Source organism: Agelaius phoeniceus, chromosome 3 (assembly GCF_051311805.1).
Source record: "Agelaius phoeniceus isolate bAgePho1 chromosome 3, bAgePho1.hap1, whole genome shotgun sequence".
Taxonomy (NCBI): domain Eukaryota; kingdom Metazoa; phylum Chordata; class Aves; order Passeriformes; family Icteridae; genus Agelaius; species Agelaius phoeniceus.
Window position 1 is genome coordinate 4363441 of NC_135267.1, and position 19456 is coordinate 4382896.

Here is a 19456-nt window from a genome sequence, read left to right on the forward strand (position 1 = left end):
GTGGCAGAGCAAGGCAGGGGAGTGAGGGTTTGCACCCTGCTGTCCCTCATGGGATGCTTTTTGAGGGGGGCATTGCTCACCCTGGAAGGGAGGAATGATCCCTGCCAGGAGCTGGGAAGGCTGGAGCCACCAGGGGGTGACCAGGGCAGGTTTCCCTGACCCACTTGGCTCTGGCTCTGGTTGATGTGTGAGCTGCAAGAGGCTCCCACTGCTGTCTGCAAACACATCAGGCTGGACTCACAAGAGGAAACAGCACTCTGAAGGCAAGTCCTGTTCTCCTGGGGTGGATTGTTGGTTGCAAGGTCCCTACCCACCCCTTTCAAATGCTGCTTTGCTGTCCTGAAGGGAAGGAGAGCCCATGTCCTGGTCTAGGACAGAGCTGCCAGGTGCAGGGTGGTGGCCTTTGCAAGGCCAAGCCCCTGTGGCCAGGCTGTTACTCAGAAGGAGAGCCCCTACTCCACAGTTCCTGGTGTAGATTTAAGCTGTTGTTCTAAAGAAACTCGTGGTAGCTCTATTTGTGCAGCTTCCAGTCTTGTTGAAATAAAAAGTTTTCTTTGGAAAAAAAAAAAAGTGCTGGGTCATCTTTTTCTTTTTTTTTTCCAGCTGTCATTTCTTTTACAACAGTAATTTCCTCACAAGCCCTCCAGCTCAAAAAAAAAAAAGTGCTGGATCCTCTTTTTTATTTTTATTTCTTTTTCAGCTGTCATTTCTTTTACAACAGTAATTTCCCCACAAGTTACAAGCCCTCAGCTCATGAAATTCCAGTGCTCCCTTGGTGACAACTCTTGAGTATCAAAGTACAGCCCAGTGTGACAGACCTGGGGGAAGAATTTTAACCAGAGGGACAGCTGAGAGCCCATAAATTCACCTTTAAGGGAGTGGTGGCACAGCCCTGGGCTGCAGGCACGTGCTCCAGGGCCCTGGTGCATCCTCGGGGATGCTGGGGACAGGTCCTGGCTGCTCTCTGCTCAGGGTGGAAGCACCTTCCCCATCCCAAGGGGTGGCTCTCACCAGCAGGGCCACAGGACAGGGCTGGCAGTGACCACATCTGAACAAGGGAGGGGATTCTGCCCCTCTCAGGTCAGACCCCACCTGCAGAGCTGCCTCCAGACTGGGGCCAACAGCAGAAGGACCTGGAGCTGCTGGAGAGGGTCCAGAGGAGGCCACGGAGATGCTCCAAGTGCTGGAGCCCCTCTGCTCTGGAGCCAGGCTGGGAGAGCTGGGGGTGCTCACCTGGAGAAGAGAAGGATCCAGGGAGAGCTCAGAGCCCCTTCCAGAGCCTAAAGGGGCTCCAGGAGGGCTGGAGAGGGACTTGGGACAAGGGATGGAGGGACAGGACACAGAGAATGGCTTCCCACTGCCAGAGGGCAGGGAGAGATGGGATATTGGAGGAGGAAATCCTTCCCTGTGAGGGTGAGCATGCCCTGGCACAGGGTGCCCAGAGAAGCTGTGGGTGCCCCTGGAGCCCCGGAAGTGTCCAAGGCCAGGCTGGACAGGGCTTGGAACAACCTGGGATAGTGAGAATTGTCCCTGTCCATGGCAGGGGGTGGGACTGGATGATCTTTAAGGTCCCTCCCAACCCAAACCATTCTCTGAAGACAGAAGGGTCTCACTTGGCTTCCACTCCAACCATCTGAGGTGGCAGAAGCCAAGCAGAAGCAACCAAGAGCCAAGACACTGGAGAAATCATTTATTGGCACAGGTGTTCCAGCCAAATACAGCACAGCTCTGCCTCACTGGTGCCTGAGCAAGCAGAGGTAAGAGGGGCTATTTTACAGTGCATGGAGAGCCTGCTTCACACATCTCAGACCCATAGCCTCAGGTCACTAATATATTTTGTGCTTTAAAATTAAAAAAAAAAAAAAAGCTCTTTGCTATATTAGTGTTGGCAAATCGCATGATTCCTCCTGTACACAACCTATTGCCTCCCCCCAGTAACAAAAATAAGGGTTTTTACCTTCCTTAATGCCTGTGGCTCAAGGATAAAAAGCTTTAATCGTGTCCAAGTTAGTGAGACACCTCCAAGCATCTGCTCCCTGCAGCAGACTTGGGAACCATCCCTCAGCTCAGCATCCAGCACCTGCAGCCCCAAAGCACCCCAAATTTGGGCCCTGCACCCTTGCCCAGGCATGACCTGCACACACCAAGCTGCTCAGCCATGCAGGAGAAAGGCTTTGCTCTTTCCCAGCTCCCTCCCAGATGCTTGCAGGATATTTGATCAAAGGCCCTTCCCCAGCATCAATAACCCCAGAGTACAGCAGATAAAAAAGTCAGTGAACAGCTGAGGAAGAAGTGGTTTGAAAAGCCAGAAGGATGGAGCAGAGCAGGCGATGCACGAGGGACTTGGTGCAGGCAGCTCTGGCCAGAGCCACTCCTACAGCAAGTTCATCAGTATTTTGTTCATTAATAGGTCTAAAATTAGCCAATTCAAGGCACAGACTCACAGGAAATTCCTCCCTGCTTGTTTTGGGTGCTAACAGTCAGATCAACCCATCTGGGGGTGCACAAATCCCCCCTGGCCATGGCTTTCCTGCAGCATCCACCTCTGCTGCCCCACCAAGTCCCTAATCCCAGCACAAAGCTGCTGTTTCCTGCCCTCCCAGTAGCAAACTGGGCTGGAAGGGGTCCAGGCTAACCAAATTCCAAGAGGCCAGCGAGCTCTCCAGCAGTCCTCTGAGCAGGGAATGCCCCAGTGTCCTGCTGTGACCCTCCAGAAGCAGGAGGTTGGCAGAAAGCAGCTCCCCCTCCAGCTCCAACGTACAATTTTAAAAACAAAAACCCAAAAAATTTTAAAAAGGAAAAAAAAACAAAAAAACCACGAACAAAAAAAATTTGGAAAAAAAAAAAAGATAAAAAGCTTTAATAAAGTAACCTGAACTAGAGTCTCTTTTAGAAGGGAGGGTCTCTGCACCCAACCCACTATCAGTTAAAAGCATCAGGGATTCAGGATTATTTGTGGTTTGATCAGAGTTACATCCTCTTCCAGTACTGCTCCGTCCTGGGGATGCCGGCCACAACCTCGGACTCGATGCCACAGTGGTCCTCTCCCCGCAGGATTTTGAAGAAACCTGGGAGAGCACCAAAAAAAAAAGTCACCCTCTCCATCCATCTGAGGGGAATGGGGCGGGAAATGGGGCGGGAATTGCCGGTGGAAGGGAAAGGGGCGGGAAAATGGGGCGAGAATTGCCAGTGGAAGGGAATGGGGCGGAAAAATGTGGCGGGAATTGCCGGTGGAGAGGAATGGGGTGGGGAAATGGGGCGGGGATTGCCGGTGGAGGGGAATGGGGTGGGGAAATGGGGCGGGGATTGCCGGTGGAGGGGAATGGGGCGGGAATTGCCGGTGGAAGGGGAATGGAGTGGGGAAATGGGGCGGAGATTGCCGGTGGAAGGGAATGGGACGGGAAATGGGGTGGGGAAATGGGGCGGGGATTGCCGGTGGAGGGGAATGGGGTGGGGAAATGGGGCGGGAATTGCCGGTGGAAGGGAATGGGGCGGGAATTGCCGGTGGAAGGGAATGGGACGGGGAAATGGGGCGGGAATTGCCGGTGGAAGGGAATGGGGTGGGGAAATGGGGTGGGAATTGCCGGTGGAAGGGAATGGGGCGGGGAAGATTCCCGGAGGCTCTCACCGTTCTCCCCCCAGTCGGTGTTCCAGGAGTTGGCCACCAGCCAGTAGGGAGTGTCGTTCTCCACGCCCCAGCCCAGGATGCGGATGGCGTGGCCTCCCACCTGCTCCCCAGACACGTGCTGGTAGACCCCTGCAAGGGAAAAAAACCCAAAATGTCAACAGGGCACTGCCTGTCCCACACCACAGAGTGCTCACAGCCTGGTATCACAAAGCTCAGAGTGGCTGAGATTACTAAAATATATAAAATTTGGCTGAGATTACTAAAATATATAAAATTATATAATTATAATAAAATTATATAAACAATAAAATTTATTATAGAAATATATAATGATTACACAATTATAAATAATAAAATTTATTATTAAATTATATAATTATTAAATATTATTAATTTGGGGGTTTTGGTTAAATATGAAACTGAAACAGTGCAGAGTCTGGAGGAAGGAGTTTTGCACAGGGAGATAGCTACAGGACAGAAGGGAAAGGTTTTAAACTAAAAGGTGGGAGATTTAGGTTGGGTGTTAGGAGGAAATTCTTCCCTGTGAGGGTGGGGAGCCCTGGCACAGGGTGCCCAGAGAAGCTGTGGCTGCCCCTGGATCCCTGGAAGTGACCAAGGCCAAGCCGGACAGGGCTTGGAGCAACCTGGGATAGTGGGAGGTGTCCCTGCCCATGGCAGGGATTGGAATGAGATGATTTTTTAATCATGATCTTCCCACCCAAACCATTCCATGATTCTATGACCAATGTTTAGCACCAGCTGAGCACACAGAACACCCAGAGACATCTCCCAAGGGGCTCAAAGGCAGTTCACAGCAAGAATTTTCAGGTTCTAAAATCTGAGCTGTTGCTGCCAGCTGGAATTCGGGGTGCTTCCCATTAGGGCTCCTTCCCTGAACCAATCCCAAGAATTTATTCCCTTTGCTATGGATACAGGAGGTGGCATCTGCCCACGTCCTTGTCACAGCAGATACTCAAGTGTGAGGTTGAGATCTCCAAGACTTTGAGAAGACAGACCAGGGCCACAAAAGAGGGAGCCCAGGTTGAAGCTCTCCCCCCCCAGCCCCAGTGGTGCTGCTCACCAGATTTGTACATCAGGAAATCCTCGTAGACAATGAAGGCTCCTTCCACTGGGCCGTTCTTGTAGATCTCAGCCATGATTTCCTTCTCACTGCGAGGGACTCCGTAGGATGTGATACCTAAAAGGGAAATAATTCCCACCATTAGGATGGCTCAGTGTGACCCTGCAGGAGGCCTCTTGCTCTTAAATTCAGGTTAAATCCTAACCTGGCAGCTCCAGAGGGACTGACAGAGCCAAGCAGGAAAAGTGGGCTCCACACCTTCCTCTTCCAGAGGGAATTATTTAATCTGAGTCCTATTCTGTACCCAAAGACCTACTGCAGACAGCTTTAGTGGGAAGGGACATTTTTCCCTTGTACATTCTCCTTTTCAAAACCCAAAAGACTCAAGGTGAAGACAGATCTTCAAGAAACAGCCGGATTATCCTAAATGTGCAGGGCTGCCAAGGAGACTTGGAGGTGGCTTTGACACCACACTCCTCAAGCCAGCCACGTGCACCATGAGGACTCAAACCAGTTCCACCAATTCCCTCTTCCCAGCTGAGTCTCAGCAAACACAAACTGTGCATCTGCCACATTCAGCTTTGCTCCAGGACCAGCAGGGACAGGGCACAGGAGAAAAACCCATCAGGAACTGTGGTGGTGTTCACAGGGGTCCCAGATGAGGGAAGAGACAAGAATGTTGATTCCGTGTTTCAGAAGGCCTGATTTATTATTTTATGATATATATTATATTAAAACTATACTAAAAGAATAGAAGAAAGGATTTCATCAGAAGGCTGGCTAAGAATAGAAAAGGAATGATAACAAAAGCTTGTGACTCAGACAGTCTGGACAGCTGACTGTGATTGGCCATTAATTAGAAACAACCACAAAGACCAATCACAGATCCACCTGCTGCATTCCACAGCAGCAGATAACCATTGTTTACATTTTGTTCCTGAAGCCTCTCAGCTTCTCAGGAGAAAAAAATCCTAAGGAAAGGATTTTTCATAAAACACATCTGTGACAAGGAACGGGTTCAATCCTGCCCACCCCTCCCAGCTACCACGAGGAGCAGCTCTGGAGGCCACCTCCCTTACCATAGTGCTTGTCCTCCTTGTATGAGGGTGAGTAGCCGGGCTCACAGTGCCTGCTGCACCTGGGGGTGCTCCCTCCCTCCCCGGTGCAGGGGGGGCGGCTGCCGTTCACGTGGTGCTCGCAGGGTGGGATGGAGTAGGGCCGGCAGCCTGTCCAGGACAGAGGTGACATCAACTGGTTGTCCCCAAAGATCCCAACAGCCACGCTGGAGAAAGCACCAGAAGCCCCAGGAATCCCACAAATTAGTGGGGTGCAGGTCTTCCTTCCATGAGCAATGTGTTTCCCAACAAACCCGCTTCCCACCACCTCCCTCTCCAAATGGCGATGGAAAAGGTGGAAACGTGAACCAGCTGATGGTCATGACAGGGGGAGGCAGAGGGTTCCAGTCTGGAAGTTATTTTTTGAAGGGGGAACACGTCAGGACCTCATCCAAAGCGTAGTGAACAGGTTCAAAACCAGCAACAGCACAAAATTCACAGCCTGAATCATTCCTGCTATGGAAACAGGAGCCTTGGGGGGTGTGCTGAGGGATGGAGTAGGGCTGACAGCCTGTCCATAACAGAGGTGACATCAGCTGGTTGTCCCCAAAGATCCCAATAGCCATGCTGGAAAAAGCAGCAGAAGCCCCAGGGAAGAGCCTTTCTGCTCCAGGAACCCCATAAATTAATGGGGTGTAGGTCTTCCTTCCATGAGCAAGGTGTTTCCCACCACCTCCCTCTCCAAATGGTGATGGAAAAGGTGGAAATGTGAACCAGCTGGTGGTCATGACAGGGGGAGGCAGAGGGTTCCAGTCTGGAAGTTATTTTTTGGAGGGGGAACACATCAGGAACACTCCTGACCTCATCCAAAGCATAGTGAACTGGTTCAAAACCAGCAACAGCACAAAATTCACAGCCTGATTCATTCCTGCTATGGAAACAGGAGCCTTGGGGGGTGTGTTGAGGGCTCCTGGCTCCCTTCCCAGATGGGCCTCCTGCCTCTGGGTGCTGCTCAAGGACCTTTGTCCCAAAGGAAGGAGCCATGGGGGCAGGGGCAGCCAGCTGGGACTGCAGAGGTGCTTGAGCTGAAGGGGGGAGCAGCCACAAGGATGCAGACCAGGAGAGAAAGGTCCCAAAAAACATGGACTTTAAGCAAGCAGAGATGCTCCTCCCTGCTTCCCCAAGGGCATCTGCCAGGACTTACCCACGTGGGAATCGTAGAGACCCCCGGACACGAGGCCCCTCTCTGTCCAGTACCTCCAAGCACCAGAGGGGTAACCACCATTGCACCTGGGGGGAGAGGCACCAGCTCCAGCCCCAGCCATCCCATTCTGGGAGAGGCAAGGGAATGGGGCCAGCCTGACATGGTTCCAAGGAAGGTTTGGGCATATTAAACCTTTTTTTAGTCTGTTCTTTTCTTCCCCAGGATCTGCCTTGAGACACCAAGGTCTCGGGTGAGGAGGTAAGAGCACTCAAATCCCAAAGTGCCTCATTACCAGGTCCCTGACCAGCTTCTGCTGCCAGCAGCAACAGGACTTGGAGACTCAACTCCCTACCCTGTGCTTAACAACTGGGAAAGCCACAGGCAAAAGGCTCGTGCCTGAAAACCAAGGATCTGGGACTAAGAAAAGATCCTTCCTTTGGCTTTGGCAGCTGCCAGCTCTGTGCTGGAGAGCATCACTATGTGCTTACAGCCATCACCACCCACTGTGCTGGGGGCAGGATGTGTCCCAGTGCCTGGAATCACCTTTATGTTCCCACCAAACTCCCTCATCCACAGCACAAACCTCTGGAGGAGCTTCGTGCTCCTAAAGGAGGTAACAAAGGCACCTCCAGGGTGTGCCCCTGCTCCTCCCAACCACCTTCCAGGAGCACAAGGACCAGGAGCAGCTCACCCCATGCCGCACTCGAAGCCACAGCACGACAGCAGGTCCTCAGCTGAGACCTCCACGCTGACCTTGGCGTTGGTGTGGACACAGATCCGGTCCGAAATCGCTTCCACGGCGCCAAAAGCCTGAGGGCAACCCCAAAACACCCATTAGAGCTCATCCAGGGGAGAGAAACCAGGAAACTTCCTGGAAATGAGAGCAGCATGCATGGCCTGGCTGGGAGAAGCCACCCATGAGCTCAGACACTGCAGGATCTCACAGTGTACCCTCAAAAAGGGCAACAAAGATGCTCCAAGGTTGGAGCCCCTCTGCTCTGGGGCCAGGCTGGGAGAGCTGGGGGTGTTCACCTGGACAAGAGAAGGATCCAGGGAGAGCTCAGAGCCCCTTCCAGGGCCTAAAAGGGCTCCAGGAGAGCTGGAGAGGGACTGGGGACAAGGGATGGAGTACAAGGCCAAGGGGGAATTGCTTCCCACTGCCGAGGGCAGGGATAGATGGGATATTGGGAAGGAATTGTTCCCTGTGAGGGTTGTGAGGCCCTGGCACAGGTTCCCCAGAGGAGCTGTGGCTGCCCCTGGATCCCTGGAAGTGTCCAAGGCCAGGCTGGACAGGGCTTGGAACAACCTGGGACAGTGGAAGGTGTCCCTGCCCATGGCAGGGGGTTCAGCAGCAAATACAAAGGCCTGGGTTTTGCCCAGTAAATTTTATCAACACAACACTAAATTTCCCCTGTCCTCACCCAGCAGGAGCCACAGGAGCCCTGGTCTCTTATCTCACTGATGGTGGGACAGTTGGGCCACTGCGTCCGCGAGTCGAAGTTATCGGGCAGCTCCACATCTGCAGCAAAATCCACCCTGTGAGGAGAGGGCAATCCTGTCTCAGGAACACCAGTCAGCCACGACAGGGGGCACTGCACTCTCCAACCTCCTCTGAAGGTGGCCTGGAGGATGTTGGTGCTGTTTACTGAAGGAGCACAAATACTTCTGCTGTCCTCAGAGCAGGTCAGCAGCTCCCCTGGCGCGCTCATTTTCAAGGAGAACAAACCGCGCAACCGGCCAAGGGTCTGGCAGGACACAGGATGGACTTTCCCCTCATGTGTGCTCCATGCTTAATTCCATGGACAGTGTCCACCCTGCCAGGAGGGCCCCTCACCCACTCCAGATGCTCATGACAACTTTTACTGGAGCTTCACCTTCTCCTCCCTGCACTCACCTCTCAGGGAGCTTGGGCCCACCCAGGAAGGTGCCACAGAGCTTCTTCACATAGCTCATGTCAGCATTGTGGAAGTTGTGCCCTGCCTGGGGAGAGAGACACAGAGAATTGGGACAGGAGTCTCCAGAGCCACCAAGAGCATCTCTGGGATTACAGCTTGGTGCTCCAGAGCTCCCTGAACCCCAACCAGAGTCGGACACTTGCTGCAAAAGCCCAGGGGCCAAGAGCCAAGCACCTCCAGACACAGAACAGAGCCCAGGATCAGCCCATCAGGACCAGTAAGGTCCAGCTCAAGGCTCTGGACACAGCAAACTGGCCAAGAAGGGTCAGGTCACCAATAACTGGACACTCCCTGCTTCCTTCCAGCCTCCTGCAGTTTCCTCCTTTTACATTATTCCTCCTCCTCCTCTACTTCAGTGTATCCAACAGAGGTTTGACAAAGCTGTCAGAGCAGTGATTATGGTTCAGACAATAGGGGAAGGAGATGTTGGAACCTTGGATGCTGAAAATTTCAGACTTTCTGTGCTGACAGACTCTGACCCCCAGGAGAACACTGCATTTGACCTGAGGCTGTGGAGAAAGCTTCCAAAATGGAATGACAGAACTGGGATTATGGGTGTGGAGTTTGATAAGAACTGTGTAATATCACATGGTAGAAAATATAGAGTTTAATGTTTTAGAATATAATAATGGATGTGAAGCAAGACAGAGGTTTTAAGGCAGAGGCTAATCCTTCTTCATGTGTTTGAGTGGCATTTTGTAATTAGACAGAAAAGTCTGCATTTCCAGCCTCCTGCAGAGTTTCCTCCTTGCACATTATTCCTCCTCCTCTATTTCACTGTATCCAACAGAAGTTTGACAAAGCTGTCAAAGCAGTGATTATGGTTCAGACAAGAGGGGAAGGAGATGTTGGAACCTTGGATGCTGAAAATTTCAGACTTTCTGTGCTGACAGATCTGACCTCCAGGAGAACACTGCATTTGACCTGAGGCCATGGAAGAAGCTTCCAGAATTGAATGATAGAACTGGGATTGTGGGTGTGTAGTTTGATTAGAAGTGTGTAATATCACATGGGGGAAAACTTAAAAATTTAATGTTTTAGAATATAATAATAGATGTGAAGCAAGATAGAGGTTTTAAGGCAAAGGCTAATCATTTTTCTTCACCTTCTTCTTCATGGGTTTAAGTAGTATTTTGTAATTAGACAGAAAAGTTCTCATTGCGGGACATGAGTCATTAGTTACTGAGTTAAAAGTGAAAATAATTTAAGTGTCATTTCTTAATTAGATAGCTTTTCCTTAAAAGACCTTATAGATATAGATACAGGGCCATTTTGTAGCTTGTTAAGTGAAATGCTGTAGAACAGCTTGTGAGACTGTGATATAGAGAAGAAATAATAAACACCTGAGTCTGAACACAAAATACCATCTCAAACACTTTCAATCTCAGCCTTGGAAAGAAAAATAAAGCAAAGAACCAGCAGCTCCTATTCCACAAATTCATCCTGCTCTGCTCCAAGGAGGAGCTCCACATTTCCTGTCACTGCAGGAACCCCTGACAGCGTCACCTCACTGGAGAAGCCAGCTGGGACCAAGGCTGGATCTATGTCACCACCACGGTGACATTCCCAAATCCCAGCCACTGAATCCCACAAAGAGACTGTCAGCAATGCCTCCCCCCCAAAAAAACCACCCCAAAACAGCCCAGTACTCACCTTCCAGGTGGTGTTGAGCTTGTTTATGTGGTTGACCAGGTCATCAGAGAGAGGAGGGAAGTAAGGAATGCTGCGAGCGCTGGCAAAGGCCACCAGGACACACAGGAGGGACACGGGCGGCCACATCTTGGCTGCTGAACAGGACACCCCACCTGCAGCCACATTGGAGCAGTGTTGAGACATTGCAGGGAGGGCTCAGCTGCAGCAACACGTGGGAGGATAAAATGTGTGGCTGCACCAGATCCCCAGTTGCCCCAAAGGTCAGGAGAGAGACACAGGAACAGAGCAAGAACCCCCCCACTGCAGCTCAGGAGAAATCAGACAAGGCAACCTTGTTTGTTGACCACTGCAGGATTAGCAGCAGCAGGAAAATACCTTTTGAAGCAGATCCAAGGGATTTAGAGGGCATTAAAACCTGTGTTTACTTCCACAACAACGGAGAATAAGGAGCAGGAGAAGGAACAAGTGACATCCCATCTCCACACCAAACTTCAGGCATGGGATTTGATAAGCCCTGCTCTTCCCTTTAAAGATATTACTCCAAAATACATTATTAGAGACTCATTTTGGCCACCCCCCTGCCCTGGGGGTGTCACAGCCCCTGGTGTGACCCCCTGTCCATGCACAAGGGGGTCAGCATGCACCAGAGCTGCTCCTGTCCTCTGCTCCCCTCCCACTGGGGCTTTTCCCCAGGGAGGTGCAGGGAATGAGCAAAGCCCCAGTTTGGGGGTCAGAGACAAAGAGGAAGAGCAGGAAAGAAAGAACCACAGCCTCCCATGCAGGAGCACAAGCACCATGCAGCCCAGAGACACCCCAGGGCTCTGTGATTTCCCTGCTCCCCTTTAACCTAATTCACACCAAACTGCACAACTTCAAATTTACCCCCAGCGCCAGCAGCCACTTGTTCCACATCCCCAAGCCTCATTCAGACACGACACGAGCTCCTTTATCTCTGCAAACACACCAGGGCACCCTCCTCCTCCCTCCTCCAAACCCTCCCAGCAGCCCCACATCCACCCCAAGCCTGGTGAGCACCCCAAGACCTCAGATCCTCCCCAGCAGAGACATTCAGGCTTTAATTCCTGCTCAGCTCAGCCAGCTGAAGGTGTAATCACCTTTGCAAGGCTGGGTTTAAACCGGACACACAGCTCCTGCTGGATGAGCAGGGGATGGGGATGGAGCCACACGCTCACACCTCCCTGCTGGCTGCTTCCACCCACTCCCAGCCAAGTTTAGCCTTTCCAGAGAAGAAAAGCCAGCAGGAGTGTCCTACTTTCTGCCAGCAGCGAGCCCAGGAGGCTGCAGATCGCTGTATAAAGGGGCTTTTTTCTCCTTTCCCACTCCTCCTTCCACCATTTATTTATTTTGTTCCCCCTGCTTTGTGCTTTCAGCAGGGCACCCAAAAAAAAAAAAAGCTGAGTTTCAGCAGCACTTGGGTCCTCCCACTCCTAAATATCAACTCTTTGAAAGGGTTTTATGCATATTTTTCAGGGGTTTCATGGATATTTTCTTGCTTACAGGTTTCTGCAGACAAGGGACTTGCTGGCTGTGCTCCCCTCCTTACACAGGAGGTTACACCCAGGAAAATAAATATACACTTATAATACAGCTGTGCTCTTTGCCCACAACAGGCCACAGAAAGCCTGCAGGTAACCAGCCTGAGCTGAGGCACCTTTTAAATGAAAAATCTCATAAAAAATAAAACATCAAACCCCACAGCCCTCTGTACTTCCTGCAGTCAACTCGGTGTTTTCCCATAGCAGAGGCAGGAGGTGTTTTTGAGGCCAGAAGTCACATGATTACATTTTTTTTCTTCCAGCAGGACGTTTGTAAATCTGCTGACAGGCTGAAAACCGCCCTGCCAGGCACTGATGTGCTGCTCACACCCAGCTTTTGAGGGACAGGCACGGGGACATCTCCCAGCCTCGGGTTACCAGACCACACTCTCCAGGCAACCCGAAACCAAAGTGAAAATAGATCCCAGCAGTTTCCCCTGAAAGAGGCAGAGTTTCAGCTCTGCTGCTTGGCATCTGCACCATGGACATGGCCCAGGGCCAGCAATCCCAGCAAAGCAAATAGCTGGGAGCCAGATGGCTATGGAGGCAAAAAAAACACCCCAGAAAACTCTCTAAACTCTCTTACCAAGTCTCTTGTGGGTCATGAGAGAGCTGGGGGTGTCCAGCCTGGGGAAGAGAAGGTTCCAGAGAAACCTTTGAGCCCTTTCTAGTGCCTTAAAAGGGCTCCAGGAGAGCTGGAGAGGAACTTGGGACAAGGGATGGAGGGACAGGATACAGGGAATGACTTCCCACTGCCAGAGGGCAGGGAGAGATGGGATGTTGGGAAGGAATTGTTCCCTGTGAGGAATGTGAGGATGCCCTATCCCAAAAAACAATCAATGTCAGGTTGGACAGGGCTCTGAGCAACCTGACATAAGTTAAAATATATAGTTAAATGTTCTGAAGATGGCCCTGCCCATGGCAGAGAGGTTGGAATTAAATGCCCTTTAAACACCCCTTTCCACCCCACATCTTTCTATTATTCTACAAGGCCTCCTGTGGCTGTGAAGTTTAGGGTGGTGGGAGCTGACAGCCAAGATCAGGTGTCTAGAAAAGGAAGGGGAAATCTTCACCCCCGTGGGATTTCTTCCTCCCTAGCCCCCCCTTCTCCCTGGCTTTATCCCGTGTACAGCAGGGCTATAAATAGGGCACAGGCACGGGACTGGCAGGACGGATTCCCACCGGCCATGGGTCACATGCAGCACAAAAACAACAACCCCAGGAACCCTACAGCGACAAAAAGCTGCTGCTTTCCTCCCTCACCCCCTCTACCCCAGCTGATCTGAGCAGCAAAACCTCCCCTGGCAGCATTATCACACTGCTGCTTCCTTCCCCCAGCACCGCTATTATCTCCTCCTCACACTAAAACCTCAGGGCCGTTTAAGCCCCACAGCAGCAGCCCCAAAAACCAAAATTTCATCACAGCTGCTGCAGCCCAACATCTGCCCCCCAGTTCATGCACAGCACACAGGGCAGAGGAGCTTCCCCAGGAACCCCAGCAGATCCTTGCACTTTGCACCCCAAACATGTCCAGAGGTGCCTCAGCTTCAGGATAACCCTGGCTAAGGTTGATCCTCACACAGCTCCCATCCCACCAGCCTGGAAACAGGAGCAAGGCTGTTGGGCTCGTCAGCTTCACCCTGCAGGATTCCCCAGGTGGCAGGAGGATGTTTGGGGCTCACAAAGAGCCCCTCAGGTTGCCCCACCTTCCCCTGGACTGAGAGCAGGGAATAATTTGAGCTCCAAAGCATCTGCTCGTGCCATTTCTTGAAGGATGAGCAAGAAATAAACAAGAAATAAACACCCACCAGCACACCTGCCCCTGGGTGGGACAGGACACTCACAATTCAGCCAGCCGGTCGCTCAGAAAGAGGAAATTTGGGGCAGCGAGGAGGAGGCAGCGAGGCCGAAGGCTCTGCAGGAGCTGCTCAGAGCAGCTGCAGCCTGCGAGGGAGGAGAGCAGCCCAAGGGCTGTGGCTGTGCTGGTGCTGCAGCATCCACCCCCAGCCCTCTGTGCTGCCGCAGAGGAGGAGGAGACACCAGCCCAGAGCCATCTCCATCCCTCCTGAGCAGATCGGGCAGCCCCCCTAAACTGATACATCATGAAATTATTATTATTATTATTATTATTATTATTATTATTATTATTATTATTATTATTATTATTATTATTATTATTATTATTTAAAATGTTAACAATTCCAATTGCAATAAACAGAAGTTTTTTAACCTTTTTGGTCTTGTAATGAAAGGATGAAGTTGTCATTATCTGCTATTATTATTATCATCATCATCATATATGTTTTTAAATTCCTTTATTTTTTTAACGGTATCAACTGTTTCCTCCTGGACAGAGCTCTTTGATAATCAAATCCTGATATCCCAGCCTGTCAGGACCCAGGACATCTCTCTGGCTGTCTTGGATGGCTCAAGACCCTGCCAAGGGGCTCAGAGACCTTGGCACAGAGCCCAAGACACCTGTGCCTTTGATTTTGACCCATGGAGCAAATTACCACCTTTATATGAAGGACTACAAGTTAAGGGAATTTTAAGTAGAATAATAGTTAGTTTGTCACGAGGTGAAAAATACATTTTTGGGGTTTTAGAATGGGGGCTCAGGGTCCTAAGATGGAGGAATTTGGGCGTACCCTGTCCTTCTTCTTTCCTCTTCCTGGCCTCTGTGTTCTGGGTGATGGTGGCACTTTTGGATTGGTTTAAGGTAGAAGCTCACTGTCTAACATAGGTAATAGGTATTGGGAAGTTATGGTAAATAATGCACACATAGTTTTTAGTATAAAAAGATAACACGAGGGCAGGCAGTGTGCCCCAACCTGACCTGCCAGACAGACCTCAGCAGGCCAGAGAAAGAATGTTATAAATAAGAAATAATAAACAACCTTGAGAACGAGAACAGAAGAATCCTGACTCCTTCTTTGACAGCTGGGCTGGGAAAAAGAGACTTGTACACATCTCAGAGTCACTCTGACCAGCAGAGATTCTGAGACCAGCCCTCAGCAGGATCCCACATCACCCTCCAGGAGCCAAGGCTGACACACATTCAGTGCCCACAGCAGCAAATCCCTTCACCTTTGCACCACAAAGCTCTCCTTCCCCAAAACAAGGCCCACAAGTCCCATTTAACTTTATTAAAGGAAAAAAAGGCACCAACCCAACCCCCAAACCGGCTGTTGCGAGCCCAGCTCACATGACTCAGCCCAGGCAGGTCAGACCACAGATAAGTCACAGCCCTGAAGCATCTCCCAGCTCCTGCAGTGTCTGGGCCAACCCCCTGCAGGCACAGACGGAGGCATCCACACCTCCAAGGAGGAGCCATCCACACCTTCCTGCTCCAAGGAGCCATCCACACCTTCTCCAAGGAGGCATCCACACCTCCAAGGAGGCATCCACACCTTCTCCAAGGCTCTGAGGAAGGTAAAAGCTGTCCCCACCCTCCTTTCAACAACGCCCCCCAGCCCTCCAGGGCCAGGGATGCCCAGCACAGCCCAAATCATGTGTCCTGCTCAGCACCAGCCCTTAGCCCGGGCCCAGCTTTGTCCTTTGTTCTCTTTGCCAGGGCTTGTGACTCCAAGCCACAACAAAGCCAGCCCAGAAAGGCTCAGCTCCAGCTCCAGCCTGCTGTGTCACCAGGTGAGCTCGGCAGCACCAAACCTGCACTTCATTACAGCTCTCTCTGCATTACCAGAGCTGGAATTATATTTTCATCAAGGAAAAAACAACACGAGCCGCTCTTCCCTGTGTTTATTCCCTTCTAGCAAAGCCAGATCGCTAACACAGGTCAGGTAACAGAATACTAGAGAGGTTTGGGTTGGAAGAGATCCTAAAGGTCATCTTATTTCAACCCTACTAGACCGGGCTGTTTTGTATATCTGACAAAATAATTCCCTCCTGAGCCAAGCTGCAGCACTCACCTCTGCAGCTTCCATGCACAGAAAGCACAAGATTCCTCCCAAACGAAGCTGCACTGATTTTTCTTTCTTTTTTTTTTTTTTCCTGTTATTCTTGCAAACCAATCCCTTAACCGGAGTCTTGCACAAGCCCTCAGACACCCCGTGCTACGGCAGGACAGGACATTTCGAGGGAAATGCCAGAAGGAAGCGATCTTTGCTACATCACTGTGCAAAGAGCATCCCTGGGAGTGGGACACGGGGATGAGGGATTCATTCCAGGCCGGAGGGACCCATGGCAGCTTCTCCAGCGCCATTCCCAAGCCATGGTCCCGGTCCAAACCCAGGCTGGGCTGTGCATCACGGGATGCTACCAGCGTGCCAAACCGAGCTCAGCTGACGAGCAGGGCTGCGCTGTTTTTCCTGTCTCTACCATAAAAACAAGGCTTCCTCTCTCCTCCCGTGACCTTTCTTGAAGGTTTTGATGCCTTTCGAGCGCTCATTTTCCCTGCCACAACCTCCGCCGCAGCGCATCCCCCCTCCCTCACCCCGCATTGCGCATCCCGGACAAAAATCCCCCAAAAACGCCGCTGGAAAAAGCGGGGGACGCTGCTGCTGCCGTCCCTGCGGGTTTTCCGTGGCCCTCACGGAGTCCTGTAAGGGGGTACCCCATTTTCCGTGCCCCCTGTCCCTAAGCACCCCCTCCCTCCCTTACCGCTCCTCGCCGCTCCTTGTGCGCGTCCCCGGCTCCCCCCGGGACTCACCGGCGCTCACGGCCCCCGCTCGGTGACCACGGCCGGGGCAGCTCCCGGAGGCTGAGTCATCCCCGCCGGCCCGCCCCCGGTGTGACAGCATCCTGCCGGCTGCCCGCCCCCAGAGCCCGCCTCCCTCCTGCTTCCATCCACCCGTCCCTGCTTCCATCCATCATCCCTGCTTCCATCCATCCATCCATCCATCCCTGCTTCCATCCATCCCTCCCTGCTTCCATCCATCCCTCCCTGCTTCCATCCCTCCATCCCTGCTTCCATCCTTCCCTCCCTGCTTCCATCCATCCCTGCTTCCATCCATCCATCCCTGCTTCCATCCCTCCATCCCTGCTTCCATCCTTCCCTCCCTGCTTCCATCCATCCCTGCTTCCATCCATCCATCCCTGCTATCATCCATCCATCCCTGCATCCATCCATCCCTCCCTGATTCCATCCATCCCTCCCTCCCTGCATCCATCCATCCATCCATCCATCCATCCATCCATCCATCCATCCATCCATCCATCCATCCCTCCCTGCATCCATCCATCCCTCCCTCCCTGCATCCATCCATCCATCCATCCATCCACCCATCCCTGCTTCCATCCATCCCTCCCTGATTCCATCCATCCCTCCCTCCTTCCATCCATCCCTTCCGCCTTCCATCCATCCCTCCGTGCATCCCGTGTATTTCCTCTCATTGCTGCTCCTCGCTGCTCCTCTCCTTCCTCCTGCCTGCATCCCTCCTTCCCTCCCTCCTTCCTCCTCTCCTTCCTCCCTTTCTTCCTCCCGCCTGCTTCCCTTCTGCCTCCATCCCTGCCCCTCTTCCTGCAGGCTTCCACCATCCTGCCTGCACCCCTGCTCTGCTTCCATGCCTCCTCCTCCACCCCACCTGGTTTTTGTACCTCCACCCTGCCTGCCTCCTTCCTCAATTCTGCCTCCAGCCCACCTGTGTCCCTCCTCCAGCCTGCCTCTGGCCTTCCTCAATCCCACAGGTCTTCCTCCCTCTGCCATCCCATCCTGCATCCTTCCTCCTGCCTTTCTCCCTTCCTGCCGTGCTCCATCCCATTTTGTTTTCAGCTTCCAATCTGCCAGCATTCCTCCTCAATCCCATCTTTATCCCTGCTTAATCCCATCCACATCCTTCCTGCTTCCTTCTTCCATCCTCTCTCTATCCCATCTGGTTTTCCTCCAGCAACCTGTCTGGATTTTTCCTGAATCCCACCTTTGCTATCCATCTCAATCCTGCCTCTATACCTTTTCCTTCCTGTTTTTCTCCTCCAGCTGGCCTCTCTCCCACCTGGTTTTCCTCCTCCAACCTGCCTGTATCCTTCCTAAACCCTCCTGCATCCCACACCCATCCCTTTTCAACTCCATGTGCGTCACACAGGGTGCCCAGAGCAGCTGTGGCTGCCCCTGGATCCCTGGAAGTGTCCAAGGCCAGGCTGGATGGGGCTTGGAGCAGCCTGGGATAGTGGAAGATGTCCCTGCCCATGGCAGGGGGTGGAATGGGATGAGCTTTAAGGTCCCTTCCCACCCAAACCATTCTGGGGTTCTGTGATCCTCCTGCTTCCCTTCTCCAGCCTGCCTCTATCCCATCTAATTTTCCTGCTCCACCCTCCTTGCACCCCACCACTATCCTGTCTCCATTACATTTCTGTCCTGTCAGCATCTCTTGAAGTTTTCATCTGGAAATGCAGAAATGTGTTGCTGGGCTGACTGACTCTTTTCCCCTCATTTTGGCCAATTTTCAGGAGTATGAACAACAGAAAAGTCATCTCAGGGACCAGTTTCAAGCCCTGTTCTAAACAACAATGACAATAAAACTTCTTTTTAATGATAAAACACCCATCTTTTTTTATTGTTTTCTAATGCTTCTCTGCAAGGAGGAGGTAAAAGCTATACTCCCCACCATTCTCAGAAATAAAAAGACCATGTGGCCTAGAACTAAAAAAAAAAAAAAAGATCAAAAACAGTGAGTATATTCCTTTCCCCCCCTGTTTCAATTTATATCAATTAATTTTTGGTCACACTCACAATTTTAAAGATTGATTTTGGTTTGAGAAGATTTCCTAGTGAAGGGATGAGAAAAATCAGAGTAACATTTAATACACTTGACTGCACAACCCAGTATTTAGGCAGTAAAATGGGAGATGTTTCTGATGTGTAAATGTTTTTATTCTTCAGTGCTCTATGTGCAATGGCCCTTGGACCAGTGCATGCCTTTGCATGTAATATTTAACCACCCCTTCACTATGTTTTTATTTGTGCTTTAACAATTAAAATATTTTTTTTAAAAAATCACTTGTAATTTGCCTAACTTCCCTCTGACTCCACAGGATTTCTTCGCTCTCCTTGTGAAGGTTGATTTCAATTTTCCACATTGTCTGCGAGGTTTTATTGGCATAAAAAACAGGAGAAATAGCCTGGATTTCATCCTGCCCTTTGAACAATCCAGCCCCAAAAGCCTCAGTGCCTCCAGTCCTGTGGAGCTGCAGTCAGGACATCACTTAATATTGATTTATTCCAGTAACTTGATAATTTCCCTCTGAATTCCCCACACCTCCTTATTTCCAGCTAGGTTTTCACCCAGAAGCCACAGAAGAGCAATTTAAAACCTGTGCAGTCCCATAAAACACATTTTATTTTGCCCTGCTCTGTGTCACCATCCTT

At 51.4% G+C, this 19456-nt stretch overlaps 1 protein-coding gene and 1 long non-coding RNA gene across 5 annotated transcripts; one reads left to right on the top strand and one right to left on the bottom strand.

Moving 5' to 3' along the window:
- Window positions 1-1675: 1675 nt before the first annotated feature.
- On the bottom strand, window positions 1676-16916 carry CTSB (cathepsin B). Of its 4 annotated transcripts, none has more exons than XM_054629236.2 (10): window positions 16802-16916; window positions 10577-10728; window positions 8863-8948; window positions 8390-8504; window positions 7660-7778; window positions 6969-7054; window positions 5789-5935; window positions 4710-4826; window positions 3629-3757; window positions 1676-3068 (listed from the first exon to the last, which is right to left on the bottom strand). In XM_054629236.2, exons 1-10 carry the CDS (start codon window positions 16890-16892, stop codon window positions 2971-2973), a joined length of 1140 nt encoding a protein of 379 aa, XP_054485211.2. In that variant the 5' UTR covers window positions 16893-16916; the 3' UTR covers window positions 1676-2970. The 4 variants fall into 4 exon arrangements, with proteins under 4 accessions (XP_054485211.2, XP_054485210.1, XP_077032604.1 ...); XM_054629235.2 differs by having other exon boundaries at window positions 16753-16885; XM_077176489.1 differs by lacking the exon at window positions 16802-16916 and adding an exon at window positions 13977-14120.
- On the top strand, window positions 15446-19020 carry LOC129118354 (uncharacterized). Its single transcript, XR_013181718.1, has 3 exons — window positions 15446-15564; window positions 15707-15780; window positions 18538-19020. It is a non-coding gene; the product is annotated as an uncharacterized LOC129118354 (long non-coding RNA).
- Window positions 19021-19456: the final 436 nt, after the last annotated feature.